The sequence below is a fragment of the Oxyura jamaicensis genome, chromosome 6 (assembly GCF_011077185.1).
Source record: "Oxyura jamaicensis isolate SHBP4307 breed ruddy duck chromosome 6, BPBGC_Ojam_1.0, whole genome shotgun sequence".
In the NCBI taxonomy this organism is placed as follows: domain Eukaryota; kingdom Metazoa; phylum Chordata; class Aves; order Anseriformes; family Anatidae; genus Oxyura; species Oxyura jamaicensis.
Genome location: NC_048898.1, coordinates 30,937,254 through 30,964,160, shown reverse-complemented (window position 1 = coordinate 30,964,160; position 26,907 = coordinate 30,937,254). Strand labels below are relative to the sequence as shown.

General features: G+C 41.3%; 1 protein-coding gene across 13 annotated transcripts in view; it reads left to right on the top strand.

Moving 5' to 3' along the window:
- FGFR2 (fibroblast growth factor receptor 2) overlaps window positions 1-26,907 on the top strand; it is a 107,979-nt gene that overhangs the window by 61,281 nt on the left and 19,791 nt on the right. For 6 of the 13 annotated variants that reach the window (XM_035329965.1, XM_035329966.1, XM_035329963.1 and 3 more), the window contains 3 exons: window positions 16,248-16,438; window positions 17,149-17,296; window positions 21,098-21,300. In XM_035329965.1, the coding sequence (XP_035185856.1) occupies window positions 16,248-16,438; window positions 17,149-17,296; window positions 21,098-21,300 (542 nt within the window). Of the gene's footprint in view, window positions 1-16,247; window positions 16,439-17,148; window positions 17,297-18,923; window positions 19,069-21,097; window positions 21,301-26,907 lie in introns of all 13 variants that reach the window. The other 7 variants (XM_035329975.1, XM_035329973.1, XM_035329967.1 and 4 more) reach the window with 4 other exon arrangements.

The following is a 26,907-nucleotide window of genomic DNA, read 5'->3' as shown; positions in this document are numbered from 1 at the left end:
TAAATACTAATGCAATTTTAATTATTAGTATTACAACATAATTATTACTGGCACGATTGTATTGGCACCAATTTAAATAACTGCAGTTGTGAAAACTGTCAAGTGATCCCTGAGATGGCTACAGCTGAAATAATCCTCTTAGGAAAAGCTAGATACTGACTTTGGGGAAGCCAATGCAGATCTGGAGTTGCAGAGAAGGTACTTGGCATTTGCAGCGCCATGAGGAGATCTGAATATAACCTGTTAGGTGGGCTATGAGCCATTCCTGAAACAGAGACAGCAAAAGTTGTGAAGAAGTGTTTCACCTGAGGACAAATTCTAAAAAGCTGTATGAGTTCTTAATAGCAGCAGTGTTGTGATTTAGCAGCACTACTAAGCACATGCTTAGTAATATTAACTTAATACCAAAATCCTGTTGACTTTAATAAGGCTTACACATTTATTAAAGTGCTTAGCTAAATTAGGGCTTGAAATCTCAGGAGCTGATTCTATTCACCCCTGGTCTTGCTGCTTAGCCTGGATGGGTGTGAGTAGTTTTATTGAATCTGCAGGGATTGCTATCCACAGTGATCAGTTTGGGTATTATAGCAAGACTTGGCATTAGTAATTTTGGGGATCTGAGATGCAGTTTCTGAAGTGTATCTGAATGGACTTTGGTCTCCCCAGGCTTGTGGGGTGATCACAAGCTCTGGGAGTAAAACTTTGGTCAATCAGTACTGAGAGCAAAAATAAATTTGATTATTGTAAGTGATTTTTGGCTGGTGATTGGAAGCCCAACTTGTCTTCCAAAGCAAATTTCACTGTAAGTTTGGGTGTATTTGGACAAAGCAGTGACAATTTTTTTTTTTTGCATTCTGTAGATTGTTTTTTTTACATGAATGAAAATGCATCCCTTGCATTGTTTTGAATGATCTTTACTAGTACCTTACTTTGTCCTGGACCACTTAAATCTGCAGAAACCCCCAAATCTAAAGGGGATTTGTACAACAGAGGAGGAGGGAGAGAATTTTGTGATGGGGATGCTATCAGACTGAAGCCCTAACTGTACAGTGAAGTCTTCAAAGATGGTCTGAACCGCCCAACCCTCCTATCCCTGTTCTGTAGATAGTTAACACCAGAAACAGACTGAGGATTTTTATAGCATTAGTAGTATTTGGTCTTCCTCAGTAGGGTGAGCCATGCATATTGTTGAGGGGAAACCGAGTGACTCGCAAAGCCGTTCTTGTTTGAGCACTTGTTTAATACCATTTATTGAGGGTGCAGCAGTAGCTGCCAGAGCTGGTAATACGTGGCTCCCTGTGTGTTAGGGGAGCCTAGGTTGATTCAACTTTGTTTTTGCTAAAAGATGTTTTTAGTAGGCTACACAAGAGGGAGAAGTCTTTTTGCGATATTGGCATTTTTCCTTGCTCAAACAAAAATGGTAAAAAAATCCGCCTTCCCTCCTGTCCCCTGATCCTTCTCCTTGTTGCCTTTGAGGTCCCAGTCTGCTTCACGGTGACTGTAAATTTCTGTACCCAGTTTTTCTTTCTAGCAAATGTGTTCGTGGATGATGCAGTCACTTGAGCAAATATTTGTCAGAAGCCCTCTCACCTCCTCTCCCTTTGAGCCTTTTGAATGCCTTACACTGAGGAATATTATATAGAAGTTTATTTTTCCTGGCAGTAAATTATAGTAACCTGCATGAATGAATGGAATGGCAATAGGGATTATGTCATTTATTTAAATGTCTATTCCTTTCCTATAGAGAGGCAGAAAAGTAAATAGTGAGGTCAAGTTCTTCAAAAGCAACTGGCGACTTGGGGTGCTGGGTACTAATGTCATACGCATGGCACCCAAAGGAGACCTGATTTTCCCTGGGGGAATATTCAGCATTTTCTGATACTTAGGCCCAAGGAGATGGGAAAGCAAATGTCCAGAAGACACTTCTGCAAAGCACAGCGGGCGTTTTGGAGCTCAGCGTGCTTCCTTGTTTTATTCCCTTTTTGCATTTAGCTTGAGTGAAAGGATGTAATTGTTAGTTTACTTTGAAAACATACATATGGGATTGTGCACCCTAAGATAACTAATACTGTGCATTGAATTTACTGAGTGTCTCTCAAGAGATGCAGGACTTTAACGTGAAAGGGGCATTGATGCTAGCAAGCTTGTCCATTTCTGTGTTGCTGAAAGCTTTCGATAATTGTGGAGGTTGGGCAAGAAATTGCTGAAGCAGTAAATTACAACAGGCCAGAAAAGGAAACTTTGACTGTTTTTTCTAGTTAAGACAGTTCTACAGAAGTTAATTTTCTGCCCTTTTTTTTTTTTTCTTTTTTTTTCCTCCATATGAATTTTCCATTCCCATAGGGTTGCGGAGAATTATGGATGTTTGTTTAGAGGCTATTGCATATGTAGACCGCATCTTACAAACTTCAGGTCGTAATTTTAGACCAGGTTGTGTGTGGAAAACTGTCAGTTGAAAGCCTCTGAAATTGCTTTTCCTACATAGTTTAACTGATTCCAGAGTTGATTAAGTGTAAGTAATAGCAAATGGTATTAAACATGGTAATGTATTATATGAACACAAGTATCTGACTATATGGTGTAATGTAGAGAACCCTCTGATTATGTCACAGATTTGGGAGGTATCCCAGCAAAAATCGTGCCAAATAATGACACAATGCTAGTTAGGAATATCCAGTATTACTTGATGCCAATTACTTTCCAAACCTTGAACTCTTTCGACAGTTAAAAGCCTGGAGCCAGCAGGGCTGAGAAGTTTTTCAGCCCTAATGTTAGGTGTGAAGTATTCTCGTTTTTACCTTGTAATTACTTGCAAGAACTCTCTTAAAACAGTCAGCTCTGCTCAGATGGTCTCATTCAAATTTACAAACCTGGCAAAACAGTCATACTGAAATTTTTACAATGGGAGTAGAAAATACTGCCGAATAAAGCAGCCCCTCTGTGTAACACCAAATACTTGTCTGCATTGACAGCGTGAGCGGGGAACAGTCCAGGGAAGTTGGGCAGGATGTTCTGTGCTGGACGATGTTATTCTTTAAAAGTTCAGGACACCTTCATGGGCTGCCTTCTTCTTCCCTAAGCAAGGACTGGAGCAGACTGCAGGTTCTGCAGATGTGGTGATGGTACCAGTGGCGAATTGTGGCCATGCAAAATGCTGTTGGGAAGGGAGAGGAGCGGTCTCCAGCTATTCATTGGAGTACTACCCAGAGGCTTCAATTAATATCAGATATTTGTTGCCCAAGGCGTCATGCCAGCACACAGCAATTACTTAAAACCTAAATGCAGAGACTGGGGGAAAGAAATGTCACTGTCCATTTTATAGATGAAAAACCAGCTGTGGAGCGTTGAAATTGCTAGCCCTGGGTCACACGGGAAGCTGGTGGCAGAGCAAAAAAATAAAGCTAGTGCTTGAATCCTCCTCTAACACTTTAATTAAAAGAATTATTTCCTTTGTAAAGTTCAGCCCATCAGCTGGTTTTTACACGCAGCTCAAGTGTGTTTTTCTTTTTTGTGTGTTTAATGGCAGGTAGAAGCTCACGTTTTTATAGTAAGCTTGCTAATAGACTAACTCAGTTCTCATTAAACATATATAAAGTCATACAGTCTTAAGGGAGAATGATTGAAAACTATGTGGTTTGCACTTATGAGTCGTATTGTAGTGAATCCGGGTTGTAGGAAGCAACGTGGGAATGTAGCCACTGAGACTTGTACATAATTAGATCACTCTTGGATTGCAATTATCGCTAGAATACTATTTCAGCAGCAGCAGTTCTGTTTGAGTGTGGATGTAACTAATTGAATTTATATTTTAACAGCAAAAAAGGTTAGTCTTTAACACGCATAGTGCAGGTAGCCATTTCTGTCCTATTTAATGTCATCATCCAGGGAAACAAAAGATTGGTTTGGTTTCAGATGGAGTTCTGCACATTACCTCATTTACTGGGTCTCACACGCAGCTGCCATGGCACGACACATCTCTCAAGAATGTGGAGTGAGGAGACTCTGCTGTTTACTATAAAGCTGAACATAATGTGTCACAAATCATATAGATATATAAAATATACATGATCATATATAAAATATACAGTGTATATAATATATATTATATGACACATATAAAAAAATAAATATATAAATATATGTATATATATATAAGTCCTTTTGCAACCAGTCTGGCTGTACATTGAGTTTCTACTTCGCCTGATAGCTGTGTCTTTGGTTCACATCACGCAGGAATGAGCTCCAGAGGTAGAATAGTACCATGCAGTTGTCCCTTAACAGTAGTTCATATTTTCATATAAAAACATGGTAAGGATAAATTCTTGCCCAGGAAGCATTTTAAATGACTCTCAGCTTAAAGCCTGTGCCCTAGAAATTCTGCGTTATGAGTGATTTTCCTGGGGGGTGCACAGAAAAGCACTTGTATTCTGAACTCTTGGGGGTTTAGGGGGCTTTAGGGTGAATATTACTCATGCTTTTTACAGCATGTTATTAAACAAACAAAATTTCATTAAAATGGAATCTTCTTTTTGATTTTGACACTTACTCACTGTTCATATTTCCTTTAGCATAGGCATAAGAAAAACTTGGCTTGCATTTGTTTCTAGTCAGTTTTCATTTTGGGATTTTCTTATGCTCTGAGTCTCTAGCTGTGACCACGATATGGATACATATATATATATATATATTTTTATAAAGATGTTTCCACTTTGTAATTCCTGAATTCATAAAAATATATGCATTATTATTATTATTATTATTATTTTGCCAAGACTTTGTTGTGTCAAAATTCAGAATTAGTTTGCCTTGACTACAGAACGATCCTGAATTTCCAGAGGTTGTTTTTAGGATTTAGGTTACCTATGGGAAAGACACACCAGATAGATACCTGCATTGTGCATTGCATCACTTGGTGCCTGTCAGGAGTTAAATGCAGGTATTGCTACCAAGCCTCAGCTTGTGTTTCTGGCAGATGGGGCTGTAGTTGTTGATGATCCTAGCACAGACAAGCTTTGGCTTGACATCCTCACCCAGGTGCCTGCGGCCCTGGACATGACGAGACAGGGGCTGCAAGCGTGAAGGCATCCACGCCGATGCTTGCCCTTAGGTGTTTGGTTAGGCCGAGAGGGAAGAAGATTTTGTTTCATGTACTGATAAGCCTGAGTGTGGACTTTACACCTGGCACTAGGCTTTTGGCAAGGTGCGTGTATCTGAGACGAAATTACGCAAATTGTTCGGTGCTGGAGGCTGTGCGGTTCGCTCCCGAAAACAAAGGCCGCAGTGTGATGGTTCAGCTGAGGGAAAAGGAAAGCTCGCGCCTCCCCCTACCCGCCTTCCTTAATAAGGCAAAAATACTCCCAAACCCTAGTTTTATAGCGCTAAAGCTTCTGATTTCATTGGAGTAGTCTGGCTAAATTACATTTTATGGACAAATACTGGTGTCATTACTTCATCTGCTGCGTGAGCACTGCATTTGTCATGTTTGGAGCGCTTCCTGCGGAGCCTGCTGTGGGAGGACTGGTCTCCCTGTCCCACTTTCTGTCTTATTGCAGCCCCAAGGCAGGTATTTCTCTTCCTTTTGATGAATGATGAACAGGATATTGTTTCAGCCCTGTTATTATCATTTTTAATCATGCCTCCTAATTCATGCAGTATCACACTCGTGGAAGTACAAGTAGGAATTTGCAGGAGCTGCCTGAAGATGCTAGGCAGACTGTTGTGTTCAACGCACAGCTGGCACGTGTCAAAAGCCACGTCTGTGCCTGTGGATAATCCCACTGCCACTCACCACCGGTGAGACAAATTTTAAGTGGGATGCTCGCCCTTGGGGTTGAGTATTTCCAGGGGTGCTCACCCCCAAGTTTTGAGTTTGGGGGATTAAACTAGGGGTAAAAGGTTTTACAGTGCAGGAGAGAAAAAACCTTGAGGGGATAGGTACTGGAGAGAGATAGATAAGGGTGTGAGACACCTGGGAGCACCAAAGGGTGGACAAATCAGTAAAACGTGAAATTCTATGGCTGTTACAGAAAAGGTTGTCCTGAACGCGGGTGTCCTGTCCTCTCGCTGCTGTGCAAACCACTGTGCCACTTGAAATCCAGAGGTGGCTGTATTTTATAGCTTTTCTGCATTTTGAGTCATTAGGTCATCTTTGGGTTACTCCTGCTCCCATGGTGCAGCTTTAACAGCAGTTGCTCCATTTAAACGTAAAAATGAAGTAAAATATAATGCCATTATAATTTAAAAGCCACATTAAAAATCATAGTTTGTTAAGCACTTTTGAGTATTTAACTGCTCTGTAAATATAAAATATTATGATTATTTTTTCAGGTTGCTATTTAAAAGGTTGCATGATTATGTTAAAAATGTTGACTGTTCGTGTTCATGGAAGAAAAAATACTGATACTATCAGAGTTTGATCTGAATGAAGAACTCAATACAACTTTATAGTAGTTGGAATAGAATTGTTTTTTGCCATTTTTACAAGATAATTGTGGAAGTCTAAAGCATGCATTTGCAGGGATTTTTGATCACCATTGTAAACTGGGTGATCAGAACAGTTGTTCAAAAATTGTTCATGTATTCTGCATTTACAAGTTGGCACATGTATATTAATTCACTGTAAACAACTGATAGATGGACAGATGGGAATAAATATCTGTGCTGATTTTGCATTTGTAAGAAGTTGTCGAGTAGGAAGCGTATACTGCAAATCAGAACAAAACAGGCATAGAAGAGAGATCAAAAACTGTAAAAAACAAGAGAAAAAAAAAGTTTTGAAGCACAAAGTTTGTGTTCAAGCATGCCCAGCCTAAGTGTTTTTCATTAAAGCTGTTGCATATTCTCTCTTGAAAACTTTGCCTGGATGTGCCTGAATTGCTGGAAATGTAATGGCACATAATATATAGTCTGGTCTTCCTGAAAACAGTAAAGGAGCGCGTCAGCATCTGGTCTGATGCTCAGAAGAGGCTGCAGATTCTGCATGCTTCTGGTGGTGGGACATCAGGCCATGTGATGGTAAAATCCCTTGTGATGTTCTCGTGATGATTTCAAACCTGTGTACCTCAATGTAGTGAGCGTGCTGCAGGAAAAAAAAAAAAAAAAAGTTTTTAAAGGTTTACATAATCTTTTTCGTTTTTACTTTAAAGGCAGAACTGCTTGCAGGAAAGGAAATTTGGAGGATGAAAAAGTATGCAGTCAAGTCACAATAACAGCAGCAAAAGTCACGCCTGCTGCATGCTTTATGGCATCAGTGGGTGCCCTGATGAGTTAAACCCACTGCAGCTGGGAGAGGGCATCATCCCTGCAGGAGAGATGCTATTTGCCAGGCATATGGTAAACCTTTGGCAGAGCCTGCTGGGGAGCTCAGAGCAGCCATGCTGGACCCCAGCATTGTCTCTGCAGTTACGGTGCAGCAGCTGAGTGCTGGGAGCTGTGCACAGTACAAAGGATGATATCTCCGTGCATAAAAATTAATGCAGTCTCTGGAAATGGCCAGAGCAATACAATTTTACCACTTGTCTGTGAGAAAGTTAGTTTTTCATTTAGAAAGTAGTTTTTCATTTTCTCGTGTAGTCTCTTTTAGGGCACATTGGAAAGAATTTCAATGAAAATTTCAGTTCCTCATTGTTCAGTTTCCCATGCTTTTCTCACACCAAAGTAAGGACTCTCCCCTCTTTGTTCAGACACGCTTTTGCTTGTGCATGTGCTATGTGAGGGGTATTGCAAGGGAGCCCCAGGATTAGCATTGTACAACTTTCTTCTGTGACTTTTTTTTGTCCCACAATGTTGGTGAAACCCATCCTATGTCAGCCTGACAACAAGGACAAACTGGTCCTAAAGCCTTGTTGATGGTTTCTCATTTTACAACAAGATCCTTCATGTCATCTGCCTTAGACCTTGACTTGCTGGGGATTCCTCTGTCTCATTTAACCCCCCTGTATACATGTGAGCTGAAAGGATAGTTTTTAGCTAGTTCTGATTGTGATTTTTCTAGTGTTTCCACTGACATCAAGCTTTGTGCTGAGCCAAATCAATCTTGCTGCAGCTTTTTTTTTTTTTTTTTTTTTTTTTTTTTTTTTTTTTTGTTTGTTTCCTCCCGGCTTGCTGCCATATGAGAAAAGGTGTGCAGATGAACTGATGCTGTAAAGGTGTTACGCAGAGATGAATTTTAGCTAAAACGCACATAGGACAGCAAGTGAAAGCTATGCTGTAGAGCTATCCAAAGAGACAGATGGGAGAACATCAGCGGGAGCTTTGCCTGCTGGAAAAACACTGCCATTACTTCCAGTTGGAGGTGAAGGTGGTAAAGCCAAGGACAAAGAGTTTGAATATACCTGATTTGTTTCTGCAAAGATTTAAAAAGGCACTGCCTTCTACTCGACTAAACTTGGTTAGAAGGAGGGTTTAGGAAGCACAGGAGGTTGGATGGGATGGTAAATGCTTTGCTAAGGGTAGGAAGATGCTTGCTTCTGGTGCCTGTGACAAAATGTTAGCCTTTAGGATGCAAGTTTTTCAATAATCAGTGTTCAAATTTTTAATTTAATGAGAAAATATTGTTCCGTGACAGCATGGAATATACGGGGTCTGGCCCCTAGGTGTCTTACTTCAGGCTGATTTTTGATTCTGGTCTCTGATGGACGTTTGGGCCCTGTAATTAGCACTGAAGAAGTGTGTGGCACAACTGTGGAAGAAATACCTCACCTTTATATCAAAGGCACCTAAATTACAGGAGAGAGGGAGAACAGAAAGTGTTTGAGGAGGTTAGCCCCATCACTAGCCCCATGGCCAGGTCCCTGTGCTGCTCTGGGCCTAGCTGGGTTCCCGTGTGAAGGCCGGGAGCTTCGGCTGCAGTGACACCCCTTGGAGCTCTTGGCTCTGAGGCTGCTTCTTCGAGTAGCGTTGGCCTGATAGGAAACGCTACACAGGGAGACTCCTGCTGCACAGGAATGCTGGATAGCACGAATGCTTGTTGGCTAGTACCTATTGGTGAAAGATGCCAAAATTTGTAAGGCATGATTTCATCAGCACTGGTAATGCTGGTCTGATCCACAGGCTATTCTGCTCGTCTGTCTGAAGGGCTCCTGCTCTTTGTCAAGTGCTCCTGCCAGGGATGGTCTTTATCTCTTAGCGTTTAATGACAGTGATCTGTTACTCCTTGAAGCCTTAAAGCATCTCCTGGTTTTGCAGAGAGCTTGTGAAGAGAGCATTGTCCCTGACACACTGTGGATGATACCTTGGTGTGTATAAATTACGTCCGGGGTGGTGGTTTGAGGGGTGTGTATGTATGTTCATATAAATGGAACATGACAGTTCAGCAGCACTTCTGAATTGGCTATAAACAACACACAGCGCTTCACATTATGCAGAAGGGAAACCAAACTGACGTGCATCTGGTAGAAGCTACTCAGCTCCTGGCTCACGTATATACCGTGTATGACATTCATTAGTAGAGGCATTTTGCCTACACCTGCTCGGTTCTTTCTGATCTTCTGCAAGAGCAGCCAGCGCCCAACCTTACTCCTCCGCACCGCTGAGCAAATAGTGGAGGTAGCAGCATTTTCCTTCCAGCCTTTCATGGAGCACAGGCCCCCATAAGCAATTGCTTATTGCTGGAGAAGGGAAGCAAAGGTTTGGCTTGGCCTGTGTGTAGAAAGCTACCCTGAAGGAGGAAATTCCTGTGGGGACTCTGACATCTGTTTGGTTAGACCCCTCCTATGCCACTCCACCTAGAGGTATGGAAAGCAAGTGTCGTTTTAAGTCAGGTCCTTCATATGAACTTGGATAATGCTGGATTTATAGGGAAACTTGTTTTGCAATTCCTCAGGCCTTTGGCTGCTCCTGGAACTCTCCTCCAAGGCGCTCTGTAATTCAGGGAGCAATAGTTAATCCAGGCTCTGAGTGCTTGTGAACTGAGGCTGGAGTAGAAGCTTGTGTAGGTGGGGTCTTTCCTGAAGGACAGTGACACTCGTGTCTCCTTCCAAACCAGTTCCTTGTCTGTCAGGCAGAACAGGACAGAAATATGAACGGTCTTTGCTCACTGAATGGTGAGGGATTAATAAGAATTCATCCTTTTTAATGGTTGATATTTAACCCAGATCGGTAGAGATCACAGACTGGTGTACTGTGCTCAGCCCAGTGGTGTTAGTATATGCCCTCACCTGAAGGTAGGAATCCACACCTCCAAAAAAATCATCAGTGCCAGCAGTTACAGTTTGCATGTGTACAGTCTCACCAGGGATGCCAAAAAGTGAACGAGCGTAGAGACTGAGTGACTTGTGCAGGTAGAGAGAATTATTCCCTCAAACTGTGGCTGAAATGCTAATCGGTGGCTTCCTTTGGCTAATTCTGAGCTGCCTGACCATGTGCTGCTGATGTGAAGAAACAGTATTTCAGCTCTGAGGTGGCATGGAGTGCAATGGCCCTATGAGAATGTTGGGAAGTTTCACCTCCCAGTCAACCCCAGGCAATGGTGAAGTTACCATATGGCTGTGTTTTCCTTTCGAGCAGTTTTGATAGTCCCATGGAAAGACAAACAGGCTCTGGGTGACCCCAGAGACGGGTGATGCTGATGTCTTCCCACTCCCCGAGGCTTGTTCATGGGTCTATTGGTGGCGTTAGGGGTGTCAGGCAGGTGTTCATCCATGGGTGTGATGCCTCCTTGGATAGGAGAGGACATGCAGTTGGTTCAGTGAAGGAACCTTGTAGCAGGGTGTTCTTCCATGGCTCAGTGGAAGCACTGTGAGAGTGCTGCCTACACAGAGAGAAATGGGAGAAATATTTCAGTCCATGGGAGAAATATTTCAGTCCAAACGTATGATAGAAAAGCCTGTGATTAAAAGGCTAAAGAGTCAGTCCTGCGAGTCTGGGAAGCCAAAGCCATGGCAAGTGCATGTGATTACAGTCTAGCTATAGGAATATATAGGAATATATATATATAGGAATATATATAGGAATATATATATATTCCTATATATATATAGGAATATATATATATAGGAATATATAGGAAATACTATAGGAAGATTTTTGAGACTCATAATTTACAGGATAATTGCCATTTTCCAAAGCAACACATGTTGCACGATGGCTGGATATACAGAACCTCTACCAAAAGCTACTGATCCACAATGGTTACATATGCCACATTGGTTGGTGATGCCACACTTGGAGGCATCCTTTGAGGCAGCTCTGACAGTGTCAGCTGTCAAGATGACTCCTTAGCATTCAGTAACATTTCAAAATTGATATTAAAGGCTCTGGAAAATCTGTCTGTCTAACAAAAAATTGTGGAAAAGAGTCGGATTACTTTTTCTTTTATTTTCCCATTTTAATGGAGGGTCTCTCCATTGTCCCCAGAACTCTTGCATTTGCTATTCAGCTTTTAATTCCTTAGCTTGCACTTGAATCACACATTTGCAAGGAGAGGAAACAGGCGCATTCAAAAGGAGAAAATAAGAGTAGTTTTCATTTTTTTCTTTTTTTGAAATGAATCAGTTGCCTTATCCAAAGCCCATTGAATTCCATGTGAGTTATTCCCCTGACTTCAATGGGCTTTGGTTCTGGCTTTTAGCTCCCATGAAAGGTCCTGAACTGTCTGTCCTGGGGTGACAGGGAGGCTTGGATAGACAATTACCAGAGCTCTTCTCAACCCTTGGCACAGCCAGGTTGCTAAGGAGACTTGGCCTCTGGATAGGACCCGGAGTTCACCCCTTCCGGGGTTATTGTCTCCTCTCCCTGCCAGCGCACTCCAGTAGCGGCAGTGGCGATTTTTCAGTCACAATACGCTCCACTTCAGCCTCTGGCAGCAGCAAGTCCTGTCCTACATCTTCCTTCAGCTGGCACGCTTGACAAGCAGCCTCTCTTCCCTCCGTGTTTCCATCCCTGTCCCCCTCTGCCCTAGGACTGGGGCGGTGGGATCTGACCTTCTGTTTGCTGTTGGCTGTGAAATTGTCTTTTGGCCTCTTTCACTGTCTTCCCTCCCCTGGCATCCTCATCTCATGAGTCTGCATCTTGACATTCCTGTCTCTCACCTCCTTGATTTCCCTCTGTTGGCTGCAGTTGGTCAGCAAAACAATTGGGGAAGATGAAGCCAAACATCAAAGATGAGGACCTTCTATAGGAACCACCTGTATTGGGGCTTCAGAGATGGCTCTTTAAACCTTTTCATGACCTCCTTGGGAAGTGTGTGGGCTCCGGTAGTCACTTCAAGCGTAGCTCTTCCATCCACTTGTCCTTCCACCATTGGTGGCAGGATGAGCTCCTTCCCACCTATCTCCACGTGTCCTGCAGGGCTGGGAGATTCCTGTACAGCTCCCTCCATTGTGACCGTTTCTAAGAAACTTGGTATTTTCCAGCTTTCTTGGATTCTTTGTGGCTTCCTCTCCTGGAGGAGGGTATTCTAAAGTTTTGACATTAACAGCCTAAACAGCAGTTTCTTTTGAGTCATTGAGCAGTTCTCTTTGTCAGTTGTCTTTTCCGATAGCAAGTCTGTTTGCCTATAGATAAGCAAGCAGAATTGCCGAAGCAATTCTGAGCAGAAATGCTCAAGTCCTGGATACTTTTATGGTGGTGTAAAATTTAGTTAGATATTTGTAGCCTTGAATATGATATTCCTCCTGTGAACAATCAGTTTCACTCTGCCCTTTGTAGATAATGGACTCCTCAAATGGAGCTGTCCTTTTTTTTTTTTGTAGTCAAACTGCAAATTGGAGAAAGCAAACTGGTGTCTGCTTGTTAAGGTGGGATCCAGAATCAAGCATGCTTTCTGTCTAAAAGTCTCATGAAGTTACTCTTTGGGAAGAATGCTAACAAAAATGAAATATAATGTATTGAAATGTATACATAATTATTAGTTTGGTTCACTTTCAGGTCAATATACAGAAAATATACTTCATTTTTAAACATCCGTAACATTTCAGTTGAACCAGAGAAGACTGTTTAAGCAAGCAGGGCATATCTATGAAAAATCTTGTAATCTGTTTGTAGTTCACTAAGTAACTAATATTTATGGTAGTAAAATTATCTACTGCTTTTTATGGTCTTTGTGATGTAGTGTTCAGTATGCCTGAAAACAGCTAATCTATGGGGCAATTTTCCGTGTTATAGCTTATGCTGTTGACTTATTTTTGAAATGTGTTGTGTTAGCAGTGAAAGTAGAACTCTAAATTTTGAACGGCCAGATAGCAAAGATTTATTTCTTGAGGTTCGGATTCAATTCAATAGCAATGAGTGAAGGGGAATATTGAGATCAATAGGGTGATAGAGTTGCAAGCTCGGTTGTCAATTTGTTTCTTATCAAAAAATTGTTTGAGTGAAATAACTAGAGACGTATGTAGTTTAATGATGATCCTAATTATGATCATTGTATTATTTAAGGCAAGTGATAAAATCAGTGTTACCAGCTTTTAAGATATTTTTGGGCAACTTTAACTCTTTGGTTAGTATTTAATAAAAAGGAAAAGACCGCTTCCATCTAATATTAGTGTAGCCGGTTGTTTGAGTGGTGATAGCTGCTTACAAATGTAAGGGTTGTATTTTAAATGTGAAATAGTGATGTGAGATTTATGAATACGGTTTGGGACAGGACCTATACTTAAACAGAGTCCTTAAATGTGTATGGTTTGCTGAGAAATGGCGAAGACAGGATAACATTCTGAAATGACTTGCCAAGAAATGGTTCTGTACAGAATTATCGCTGGTCATTTGTAATTAGTGGAAGTTTGTCTATATTTTATTTCTTTCCCTGATGCTAATGGCCTTTCTTGTGGTCCTTGGACTTCAGGTTTGTCATGAAACCCCACTGAGTTTGCATCATGATGTTACGTTCTTTTGTGCTTGCTTGTGTGCACGCAGGAATACTCCCTTCTGCTGAAGCGGGGGAGTTGAGCGAACAATAATCAACACTCTACATGTTGGAGGATAACTAAAGGTTGTTTTCTTTACTTTTTTTTTTTTTTTTTTAATTTCTTACCCTCAGAAGAAATTTCACAAATGTTTTACCTGTATATGTGCACCCACTGTCTTTAGATTTTTAAGGAATTTGTGACAAGAATGCAAGAACTTTCCTTTTACTTCTTTGCTTGACCTTTTCTTTTTTGGTAGAGGAAATATTTGACAGTCATCAATAAAAGATTAAATCATTGATGGCTATCGGGATAAACTAAACACATTTCGTGTGTTGATGCTGGCATAGTAGGAACTTTTCCAAGATGTTTCGGGCCTCATTCTCTGGTTTGTTTAAGGGCAGCGAGTAAGGTCACAAAGGAAATCAAACCCTGATGTGGAGAAATGAAACATGAGGCCTACTGACTTCTAAAAAACATTTTAAATAACATTCTCTAAGGTTTCATTTTATACTGAAGGCAGCTGTAATAAGTTTTGGAAGATGGTGTAAGGTTTCTATTAAAGAGAGATTTTGCTTGCTGTTTTTGTACCCAAATGAAGGAGCGAGGGAGGTGAAATTAGAGCTTATTTAGCATAGGGTGAGAAACTTTAAAAAGTTTTCTCCAGAACTGTAAAATAGTAATTTATATGTTCTACTGTAATTTACAAATTAAAAGAAAAGGTTAAACCATTCCTAGATCTTTTGAAAATGACATACATAGCCATGGAATAATTTAATAAATGCAATACAAATGCACTTTTGCCACAAGTAAAATAAGACTGCTGCTTTGTAGTATGCTGCCAGCGTAGCCTCGGTGAATAAATTCCCAGTAGATGTTTGCCGCATGCCAAATATATTGGACTGTATGAAAGATCCCATTGTTCCACGGGCATCATTATTTGCTATTACACTCGCAATGTTTGCTTGTGAAACAGTTTATTGGAAACTAGTATGTTTAAGGAGTGCTTGATTTGAAATTCAGTTGATTTGGCTCTTAACGTCAAAGCCTTTCCAGTGTACAGCCTCTAAAAATAAATATTTAGATTCGCTCTCTTTTTTTCCTGATCTTCGAAAGAATTCCTGGAGCAGGAGAGAAGCTCAGGCAGTGATGAGCAGTGGGCTCTTCGCTTTAGATTCATAGGTTGAATGTGTACCTAGGTCATTATTAACCTTATATTCTTCTAGAAGGAAAGGGTAGAGTTAAGTTTTCATGAAGAGGGAGTTGCCCCTTAGATGATGGAAAGCCACAGTTCCCTGAAGGCTTTTCTGGGGGCCTTTAGTGATGTCCATACTGCCCACTGAAAAATAAAAAGATTTGGTAATTAGTGCTGTCATTTTCAGGGTGTTTCCTTATGTGATCAAATGAAAAGCCCTTGTGCTTTCCCACTTGCCTTATCCAGCAAAAAAGCCTGCTGGTGGCCCTGGAGACTTGGGAGCTGGGCTGGTGCACTGCTTACCACCCAGGAGATCTGAGCAGCTTTCAGGCTTGGTGAGGGTGGTGGAAAGTTGCCTCACCATCATAGCTGAGGGCAAGGCTCCCATCCATGCTTTGCTCAGATGCCCACAAAGCTGCACTAGGGACACTGGCTGCAGTGGCTCTCTGGACACCCAGATGATAAAGGCTACACTTGGCACGTTCAGTGATGCAAGCTGAATGAAGAATATGTATGAAATGCTCTGGCAAGTCAATAGATGAAAAGCTGCATTAGCTCACGTTAAATATACAGTGGTTTTCTAGAGATCTAGGTATTACCTTGCGTCCTTCTCAAAATAACAACAAAATGAAATTGCTGCTGTTGTATCTGGGTGTAGAGAGCATCTGTTGTTGGTGTATGGATCGGTGCTTTGAAAAGGTGAGCTATCTGCTCTGTGTCCTCCATGGTGCCTTCCAGTGCTGAGGCTTCTGCTAGTTCTGAGAAATTCCTTTTTATTTCAATACCTTGTTGATTAATTAAAAAAAATCTTCCTTCCTAATTTGTGGAGGTTTAGTCCAGTTAGTATGCTTCAAAACTCCGAGGTACTTATTACAGTAACTCTTGAAAAAGAAAAGAAGGCATTTTACTTATTTCTTGCTTGATTGGACTATGAAAAATGCGTAAAGCTTTTAGGCAAGGTTTTTCCCCTCCCCCCCAAATAGCTATTCTTTATATTACAAGTGTAGTGCTCAAGTCATCTCCTTTGAACTGTAGTTTTTGTTATACGTTTTGGCTGCAGTGTTATTTCGGAGGAGTCAGCCAACAGGCTTACAGGGCTTTTTGGCTCGAGTTCACTTGCAGTTTTCTTGGCAGCTCTGCTTATTTATGCATCTTTATTTCTCTCTCTTTCTCTCCCTTGCTCCCTCTCACTTGCCCTCCCATCTGAACAGAGCGATCACCGCACAGGCCTATCCTCCAAGCTGGCCTTCCTGCAAACGCCTCTGCAGTAGTCGGAGGTGACGTCGAGTTTGTCTGCAAAGTCTACAGTGATGCTCAACCTCATATTCAGTGGATAAAGCATGTAGAGAAGAATGGCAGTAAATACGGACCAGATGGACTGCCGTATCTCCAGGTTCTAAAGGTGAGGCATTGCAGATGCTAGCGGTGGTGACAACTTCTTTAAAGCGTTGTATTTAGTTGATGTGAATCCAAGAATTCTGAGATCTGAACCTCTTTTGAAAGTGGAAGTGTTAGAAACAAAATAAGTTAGATAAACGTTTGGTAGTCTAAATGCTGATTAGGCAGCTTACAGACACATTTTTTTTTTTAAACTTCTTTGAAGGCCTTTATCTCTAAACATTTCAGGCACGACTTACTCAGAAAAAAGAAATAATGAAAACCCTCTTAAGGATCTTTATTGACGTTTACGTATTGTTAGAGTGCATCCATAACATACTGGGAGTATGTGCTCCATTTGTTTCATGTTCCCTCAGCCTATTTATTTCAAAGACTGTTTAGTTACATGGCACCTGCTGCCAAAAGTTTGTTGGAGGGTTGGGTTTTCCACATGCTGAGCCTTCAGAGATGTCTGTTTTTCCCCAGTGTGATGTGGCATATCAGTGGCACCAGGTTGTTCTGCACTGTGGAGTTTTCTGAGCTGGTTGGTGATGCTTTGGATGTAAAAACAAAGCAGAAAACAAGCAAAACCCAAACCCTCAACGTTTTGACCCTGATGCTTGCATGAAGTGGAAGGCGTATTCATATGATGTGTTGGTGGTGGGACCATAGACAGATTTGTGTCCTTTTTGGGCAGCAGTTACATTGTTCTCCTATGTTATTGGTCTATTCTAGCATTCGGGGATAAATAGTTCCAATGCTGAAGTGCTGACACTGTACAATGTGACAGAGGCGGACGCTGGAGAATATATTTGTAAGGTCTCCAATTATATAGGGGAGGCCAACCAGTCTGCCTGGCTCTCTGTTCTGCCGAGTATACAAGGTAACAACGTTTTTTAAAGAAAGCTGGATGTAGAAGCTGGAAAAAATGGTGATTTGGGAAACTGCAGGCAGCTTGTAGGATAACTCCTTGGCCTTGTGGTATATTTGTAATCCTCCTTTGGTGATGCAACTGGTATTAAACCAGCAGCCATGGAAAAATTCCCACAATATTCTGTGTGTACCACAAGCAGTGGTTTCTGATGTCTTTCTTTATTCTGTCTTGTATCTGCTTTCTCTGTGTGTACATGTTTATGTTCAGTTTTGTTCTTAATTCTGCATACTTCTGCAATTCACATACAGGCTACTCGTTGGAAATGTAATTACAGTCTAATTGGTGTATTTATATATTTTACACATATACATGCATGTGTGTGTGTATATATATGAAACATTCATATAAGTAGCCACTGAAGCATATGCCAGGTCAGTTGAGTCACTGATGGCCTCCTACATCACCTGCAGTGCTGCAGGGTTGGGAGTGTTTCCCAGTTGTATTCGCCCATTATTGCTGGGTTATAATCCATCACAAACAATAAAGACTGGCAATGATGTGTCTACGACTCACAGCTAAATTTACTTGAAAATGATTTAGTAAAAATTTGCTTATTCCCTCACCACATACTTCAAAGTGATGTTTTTCAATGGAACAGAGACAAAACCCAACAGTATCTCTGTTTAAAATAATTTCCCTAAGTCTCCATAACAGAGGCATTGGCACTGACGCCCTGTTGCACACATCCTCGTACAACTGGAAAGTCCCAGGTCTAAAAGCCTCTGGATTTTGGATTCAATCTATTTGTAAAAGTTTGGATAAACACTGATACGCTGACTGGTTTGCCATGTAATGGCCTGTCACGACAGAGATCTAGCAAGTCCAGAAGAAGAGCAGAAAGAAAGTCTATGTTTTTCCTCTGTCTCTCTCTCTAAGATTTAGAAAAATATGTATTCCTCCTCCGTGGTTCTTGCACCATTGGGATCCAGTTCCTCTCCACATCTGAGAGTCACAACTGATCCTCTCTGAACACGAGCATAGACATCTTCCTACCAGCATGACTCTGTCCCCTGTGGTCCTAAGCAAACCATCAAATATTACAGGATTTCAGATGGAACTCTGAGATCTGGCAACACTGCAAAATGTACAGCATTTTAGTGCAGTGGATGGTGCAAGTACCACAGATTGCTGGAGACATTTGCTAAGTGGTGTCCTTTGGAGCAGAATTTACCTTCTTTCATCCTTTCAGAATATATTTTTATTCCTCTGAAACAGGCAACTACACGTGAAGGATACCATGTTCTGTCCTACTGTGTTTTCTCTGTTTTTCTTTCAACTCTTTATTGAAAAAGAAGGAAAAAAAAATCTTTGTGGGTTAATTTTTCCATGTCGTTTGATTGCATGCATGTCTAGGTGGTGAGTTTAGGTCTGGTGAAGGGTGTTGATGACTTTCTGAGGTGAGCTGGGACCTGTTGGTAAACGCCTTTTGGATGAGGGACTGTGGATGGGGAAGGAGCTTTGCATCTCTCCACCTCTGCCTTTCCAAAGTGCAAAGCCCTGTGGCTTCATCTCCCTATCCACAAGAATTCTCTCAATGTCTAGCTTTTTCTCTTGCTTCCCTCTTTTTTTTTTCTAGGCTGCCGGTGTTAACACCACGGACAAAGAAATTGAGGTTCTCTATATACGGAATGTAACTTTTGAGGATGCTGGGGAGTATACATGCTTGGCGGGTAATTCTATTGGGATATCCTTTCACACTGCATGGTTGACAGTTCTGCCAGGTATACACTGCTCTCTTTCAGTGGTTTTTCCTCTTTTTTTCCCCTTGTTGATTGCTGCAGAATTAGCACAGCTTCTGTCTTGGAAAATGACTTCAGGTTTCCTCAACGTTTTTACAATGATTTTATATAAATATTTATTTAAATGCACTTGTCTCAAGCCAATGGATTGTCTTGTGACATTCTGATTTGCAACTCCAAAAACATTTAAAACGGTAAAATGCTATTGCACTTAATTTATTGATTTTTTACATCTGTTAAATGTTCATCAAAAACAATAGGAAGCTGAGCTTCCTTCTCACTTAAGTGCGATAACTGAAAATCACCACATCAATCATTGTAAACTTCAAGAGGAGGAAATTCAGAGTTTCTTAAGAAGCTTTGGGACTGATTTGGCCATAATCATGTACTGATTCGTCAAAGTACCTAAGCTATTCAATATGCTGAAATTCACTTTTACCTGTCATCCAAATTTTAGATGAAAATTCTAATTTTAATGCCGATGGATTATGTACAGAAGCAGTGCCTTCCATATCTTGGGAATCAGCTCCATGCATCTTTAAACATTGCATGCACTAAGAAAACAAGTAGTCATTTGCTTTTACTGCAAAGCATGTCTTGCTGTTCTGGGGTTGATGATGTTTCTGTCCTTAAAAGAAACAAACATCAATGTGCTTTATTGCCTGAAAATTGTTATCAGCTGTTAGAAGATGTAACCATAGTTGGTTTTGACACTAGTCAAGTGTTCTTGTTTATAACTGTTGGCAGCTGCCTTAAGAGTTCCTTTGAAAAAATGTGAACCACCTGAGGTTTGCTGGGTCATCTTGTGCTTACCATTTATTAATTGTTAATCCTGAGGAAGAGGTACAAAACCTGCATGTGCATATTGCTGAGATTCATTGTACATGAGTGGAATTTTCTGCGGATAATTTCTTACCCCTTTGTAAAATATACTGAATGAGGCAACGTTACTACATTTCACTCGTACGTGAACACCAAGCATGTGTGGTCTGTCACCAAGCAGGCAGGCGGTACCACTGTAAAGCTTGCTTTGCTAGCAGTGTTTGCATTTTGCAAGTGCTTGAATAGCATATTCTAACCAATTTTGTTGAATGGAATATCTTACAAGCCTTGAACAAAGCACAAGAAAATTTCAGCTTGAACGTGCATTGCTTGTGGAGTGACTGCTGATCGCTGTGGAATGCTGTTTATCTGGGGGGTAAATCCCAGATAAGGGATTAGGGGACTGTGTTTGCACATCTAACTGTCTCAAAGATGATTTCAAAATGGTTTCAGTCACAGTAACAGCTAGGTAGAACCACTCCCACTAAAGCCTAATCTCATAGACTAGTAACCGCTGGTGAAGTTCCTTAAAATACACAGCCTTAGCGTGGCTGACAAAGGAGCACTCACTGAGACATGCTGTTAGCAATTCGGCAAAATTTAGAAACATGGCGAGGGACCCTTCTGCCTTCCTTCTATATTATAAGCTCCCAGAGAGAATTTCGGATAAACAAGCAATGCAGACTCAAGCCTCGACTTCTATTTGCGAGTCGAGACATTCTTCTTTCAGGCTAGCAAATTCAGTATTATATCTTTAAATGTGCCTTTATGTGGTTAAAAATAATTACAGTGCTTTTGAAGTTGGACTTGAGCAACAAAATGAACCTGAACCTAGTTTGAATACTTCAGTTCCTTCCTTTCCCTTGAAATTAGACTTGATCATTCAATATTTTGATGTGTGGTTGTCTACCTGAGCAGGCAGACACACGTACGTGTCTGTATGTGCCTACTTATGTACATGAGCACACACGATGGCAAACCAAGAAGTTAAAGCTGATTTGGAGAGAGGCATTGTTCCCAGATTGCAAAATAGCCTAAATATCCACAGTGTTCTGAGTGTCACAAAGTCACGGCAAGAACTGCTGATATTTTACCATGTCATGTTGTTCCAAGCGCTGTGCTGAACTATACCTGTACTGTGTGCTAACTCTGTGGCATGGTTGTTCCCTCCCGAAAACCTGCGATCCAGCTCCTGAAAAAGAGAAAGAATATCCGACATCTCCAGACTACCTGGAAATAGCAATTTACTGCATAGGGGTCTTCCTGATCGCCTGCATGGTGCTGACGGTCATCCTGTGCCGCATGAAGAACACCACCAAGAAGCCCGACTTCAGCAGCCAGCCGGCTGTCCACAAGCTGACAAAGCGAATCCCTCTGCGCAGACAGGTAACAGAAAGTAGATAAAGAGTTTGAAGAACTTTTACCAAAACACAAAGCCAGCACCTCCTTGTGATGGGAGCTTTGTTTGGAAGGGGCATAAATAAGTGTTAAACCAAACGACATTTAGGGATGGGTTTAGGCTGGCACCTAGGAGGCCAGCATGGGACGAAAGCACATCCCAATGCAGCACTATGTGTCTCAAGGCAAGGAAATCAGGGATGTCAGAGCAGAAATGTGAAAAGAAAGGAATATGTTCTGTATTAGCAGTCTATAGATGGAAAAAAAAATCTATGTGAAGTATTTTGGGGCCTGATCCCACAGCTTATTGAAGTCAATGGAAAATTTTTTACTGACTTAAACGGACTTTGGAACAGAATCCTATTTAATTGTGTATTTATAATGTTTCTAAGGTGACTATTATTGTAGTAACTAGGTACCAGATACAAAGAGGTATTTTTCAGGTAAAAAAATTAAAGAACTGAGGGGAGAGAATTTTGTAGCTCAGCATCCAGAATCCACCTCAAAACAGAAAGACTAATAAAATAAAAATAGGGGCAATACTAAATCAGATCTCAGGCAGTTGGTTAAGATGCTGATGTTGAGCGAGGAACAAAAGCGAATGCCAGATGCAAGATGCACACAACAGGATTGCACAAAGCAGATTTTGCAATCGCTTGTCACTGGCAGCAAGCATTTCTGGAGAGGGCAGCGCCACAAACAACAAACCAGTTGAACAAGTAACAGGCCTTTGGCATTGTCACAGGCCGCCGCTTGCCAAAACAGCCTTGATTCCCACATACTATCGTCTCCTAAAGACTTCTTTTAATAACTTTTGATTGTCTTGCAGTGAGTCTTCATAAAAGACAGCTAGACCCACACCCAGACCGCCAGCACTGCGAGGCTGAGGGCAGTCTGTAGCTGAGGCTTTGGTTCACCTCGTTATTAACAACAGGGACCTTCTGTGGGGTTTGGATCCACGTCTGGTCAGGGCAATGTGGATCTGAGGGTTTGGTTCATCTGCAACATTAACAAGTGGGACGGAATTTCTGCAGGTGGTTCTTGGAGCCTGTCCAGTAGGTTATCGCTGTCGCAGTAATACCCTGCCTTAAAAACAGTTCTTCAGTAGAGGTGGGTGTTTGAAAGTTTGGATGCGCTTAGAGTTAGGGTGGAGCTTGGTGTTGGGATTTCAAACAGTGTTGTTGTTTTCTGAATCTACTTGGTTAGAAATACAGCAGAGAAATCCCTCCAGTAATGCATCAGCTGTCATCCTCTAAGGGGTGGTGTCTTACAAAGTCTTAAGGTGGAGGACAGGAGCTTTGTCAGATATGAAAAATATATATATATTTTTTTTTTAGCAAAAAATTTAGTTCTTATTTTGTTTGACTTGCTTTGCCACATTTTACATTTCTTTTGTGATTTTACTCATTTGCTTGAAAATCACTGGGGAGGGAGAGGTACTTTGGCCTCTGAGTATACTCCAAAGAACGAGAAGCCCTCAGCTCAGTTTCCACATCTCCATGGCTAAAATTCAATGTAGCTTTTCAAATGTTGTATACTTAACTAGAGAGACAAAGATAAATATTAGCTGCTTAGATAGAAGACACTTATTAGACTTCTGCCTGAAAATAAAAGCATCATCATAACCCGGAGATAAGTTGATGGCTTGAAAAATGCCCAGGGTTTGGTGTGAGCTCAGTTGTGTCCCCTGAAAATTGTTCCTTGAGGGGAAAGTGTTATTTCAGTGCGTGTGACTCCAGTGCCAACCACTGCCCACAGTTTTGCTGTTTATCATTAAATGATGCAACATGGAACTTCTCCAAAGCTATTGTTTTCACAGAGGAAAACATCTCTGTCTTATAACATGCTTGTCAGGTCAGTTTTTACTGGTTAACTTTGTTTTTCTCAAACTTCTTAGCAGAAAAAAAAGGCATTTTGCTTTTAAAAGGGGGACTATGTGTTTGAAAAACAATACATTTGAAAGTGAGAATCCTATTTCAACCCATGAGCAAAAATTCCATCACTCTCTATTCTCCTGACTATCCTTTCATTTGCAGGAGTTTCTCATTCAAGGGCTCTCTGCTGTCATATTTTCACAGAGGAAAACAGCTACTATAAATATTAAAAAGAAAACTATATTTCTTTTTCTATGATTTCACTTGTCCTCTCACTGATTGTTCTGGATTACAAATGCATCATGAGACTAGCAGTCCCTGGAAACTTGCTCATCAACCATGAAGATTTCTTAGATTTTCAGTTAGCCGTGTTGCTAGTCTCTAAGGCTGCTGCAATTGTTTAGTTTCTGCATCTTTTAAAGCTGGTTTTCAGTTTCAGAATCGTCATCACAATTCAAGAATTAAAATAAAAATAATGCAGGAGGTGTTCTATTTAATGGGCAGCTGAGATTGGTTTGTTGTACCACCAGACTTGCTTTTATGTTTGAGTTTATTTGTATTTCAGATAACTGCATTTACAGCCTTGCAGGGCTTTATCACTGACCCTATTTAGTGACAAGGGTGCCGAGGGCTCTCCTTTGGCTGCATGCTGTGCTGTGCAGGGGAAGAGCAAAAGAAGTGGCCAAGTTGTCGGGAGGATAAGTGCGAGTGAGCAGGGGAAGTGCTTGTGACAGGTAGATGGTGTGAGCGTGGAGGAGAGCCGGGGCCGGTGGATGTGATTTGTTGGGATTCCAGGGAAATGAGGCCATGTATTGGGGAATTTGTGATATTGTTTTGGAAGCTCTCCACTTCGAGGTTAAGTTCCCTAAGGATCTGGTTATGAAAATAATACCAGTTCAAGAGGAGGCATTTGCATGGCCATGATGCCATCTCGTCTAAGTGGGATAAGAGTCTTGCTGAGTAACATATGGTTTGATTTGCAGGCCTGGATTCTCGTACACTGACTATTTAGTCTGAGCTACTACAGGATTTTATCATTCCCCACATGCAGGCATTTTTTCCTGCCAAAATGCGGTTCTCTCCGCATTCATAGGAAGGGTCATGATGAAGTCAGGAATTATCAGTTCCCTCCCCCTGCAGTCCTAAGCCTCACTCGGATCTGGTACTTGGTTTTCGAAATAGAAACCGCTTACAGGGAAATCTGGCAAGCAGTTACAGAGAGCTGCAGTGCTCCGCTGGGATTAGCCATGCTCTGCATGGGAGCACCAGCTCGCGAGGTGGTGGGAAGAGAGATGTGCAGGAGTGAGCATTGCGAGCTGGTTTGCAGCACGGGCTTCAGGTGACAGGTTCTTCCAACGGAAGGGTAAAGAGTAGTCGTCGATAGGATGTGCGTTTATTTTGTGGAACTTAGAACCACTCAGCTACGTGTGTGTGTGTGTCTGTCTTAGAAAGGAGGAATAATTTATTTTGCTCAGTATTTTAAATACATTCCCGTTAATTTATACGTACTGTGGTTGTTCATAAACATACAGTGAACATGTTTGTGATGAGAAAAGACTGGTTGGTCTAAAGTGAGACTTTTGAATAAACCAAAATAGCTGTACTCAAAAGGATGATGGCAGCTGGAGTCTGAGAAAAAGAAGAGTAATCTGGAACAAGTAAAGTACCGTATTATTGCATGTGGTGTTGAGCTGTAAAAGTTCATTTCAAGGAATAGCCTCTGAAATACAAAGATTAATAGATAACTTGGAGGTGTTGCAAGGAATTTACTGCAATTCATACTTTAGTTTCTTGCTTTATCCTTGGGTTTCTCTATATGGATACTGTTGCTTTGCCTAGTTGTACTCATTGTTATATTGCTGTTATGCAAGTGCTTTGAAAAGAAGTCTTTTCATGAAAGGATTGTGCATGGGCAAGTGTTTCAAATGCAAGTACTTGCATCGTGAATCCTTACATTCCATCTAGTGAATTTACCTTGTATTTCCCTAAATCCTGTCACTGAGATGGGTCATTTCTATCAACAGCTAATTGCATTGCTTACCAATTATATACACATATGCATATGACTTCAAATTAACTTTTATAGCCGAGCCTTCAAAAAGACTGACTATTATAGGAAATCACTGCATGGCTGCTAAAATCTCACAGCATGAGTGCCAGAACTGACAGATCTAAGCTTCAGGATATGGTATAAATCATCAGTGGAGGAAAACACCCTTCATAATCAATTACAGACAATTACACACTGCTCTGCAGCTGATTTTGCCACATGGCATTTAAAGATTCATTTAAGTTTTAAGTGCTCCACTGCTTAGAAATGCTTGCGAAGTATTATCTCAAAGCTGATTAAATACAGCATGTTGGCTGGAGAACAAATATAGTTAAAATGGGGATATAACAATGCATTGGTGCATGAGGTTCAGAGACAGTGGGCTTTTCTCCTTCCAAAGCCCAGCAATGGGGCTGAGGACCTGTCTGAGGCTGATACTCTTCTTGGTTCTGACCTCCTAGAAGTGGAAAGGAAGCACACAAGAAACATTTTATGTTGGAGAGCTACCTTTCTGTTGAGGCTGACATATAGCACAACGGTCCTTTCAGTGTTATGCTTGGGTCAAGCTGACTTCTACCTTTCTTACTTTAATCAAACTCCCAAAATGCCTTTTCAGTCGAATGTCATCACTTAAAACAGGCGTTACCGATGCAGCGAGTAGAGCATGAAGATGTCTTGTTCACCCACATCAGGGTGAACCCTTCGCTTCTCTGTCCCAGCTCTGCTTTGTTCCTTTGTCACGTCCCAGCATAACAGCATAGCAGCACGTTTTGGTGGGCTAGGGGATTGCCCAAAAAGGTTGTGCATTTGACCAAATTTCTACCTGCTGCTTCATGGCACCTGGTAGACCCAAAAGTGGCCCTGGGTCTACATATTGGCCTCGTATGATTACAAGCTTGACCTTTGTTACCCCTGAGTCCTATGTGCCTTGAATTGTTGCATTGAAACCAAAAAAAAAAGCACTCACATACTTGAAACCAAGGAGAAAGAGATGTGGGGTTCCTCGCAGCACCATCACTGCTTCTTGAACCTGCGTGGTAAGGGTCTGGAGGGCGGTGCTGCAGGTGGAAAGGGGAAAGTTGCAGGCTGGAAAAAGGCTTTCTACACGCTCTTACTTAGGTGTACATGCACAGATTAAAGTTGACCATGTCTACTGACCTTCAGATACGTAGGGCTTTCCTCATTGTTTTATAGTGCACCCTAAAGCAATGAAAAGACATGCTTAAAGGATGAGTTCAAAGGTTAATTCTTTCCTATTGCATAAAAGGGAAAAGGCCATTTGAAAACAGAAAATCTCCAACTAAAGTCCAGCCTGGGTTGGCTTAGTCTTCTCTGGAGCAGACTTTTATAGCCCTTCAGCTCCTGTAACCACTTGTACTACTCCATTTAGTCAATCAGAAGAATATTCCCTGGGAGTGCAGTCCATTTGAATTCTCCCTGACACTGAGTAGTTTCTCTGGATTTCTCATCATTCCTCTCCAAGTTAATGCACTTCGGTTAGCTAGAGCCTCTCCAGCCAATTGTCCATTTATTGTGTGAAGTAAACATGTTCAATTGTGTTGAAAGGGAAATTGGCAGTCTTTCATTTATTTTTCTATAGCGTTATTATTATTTAACTTCTCTGTTTGAAATGCATCACCGGAGTATTTTGGTTTATTGCATGTTTACATTTACCAG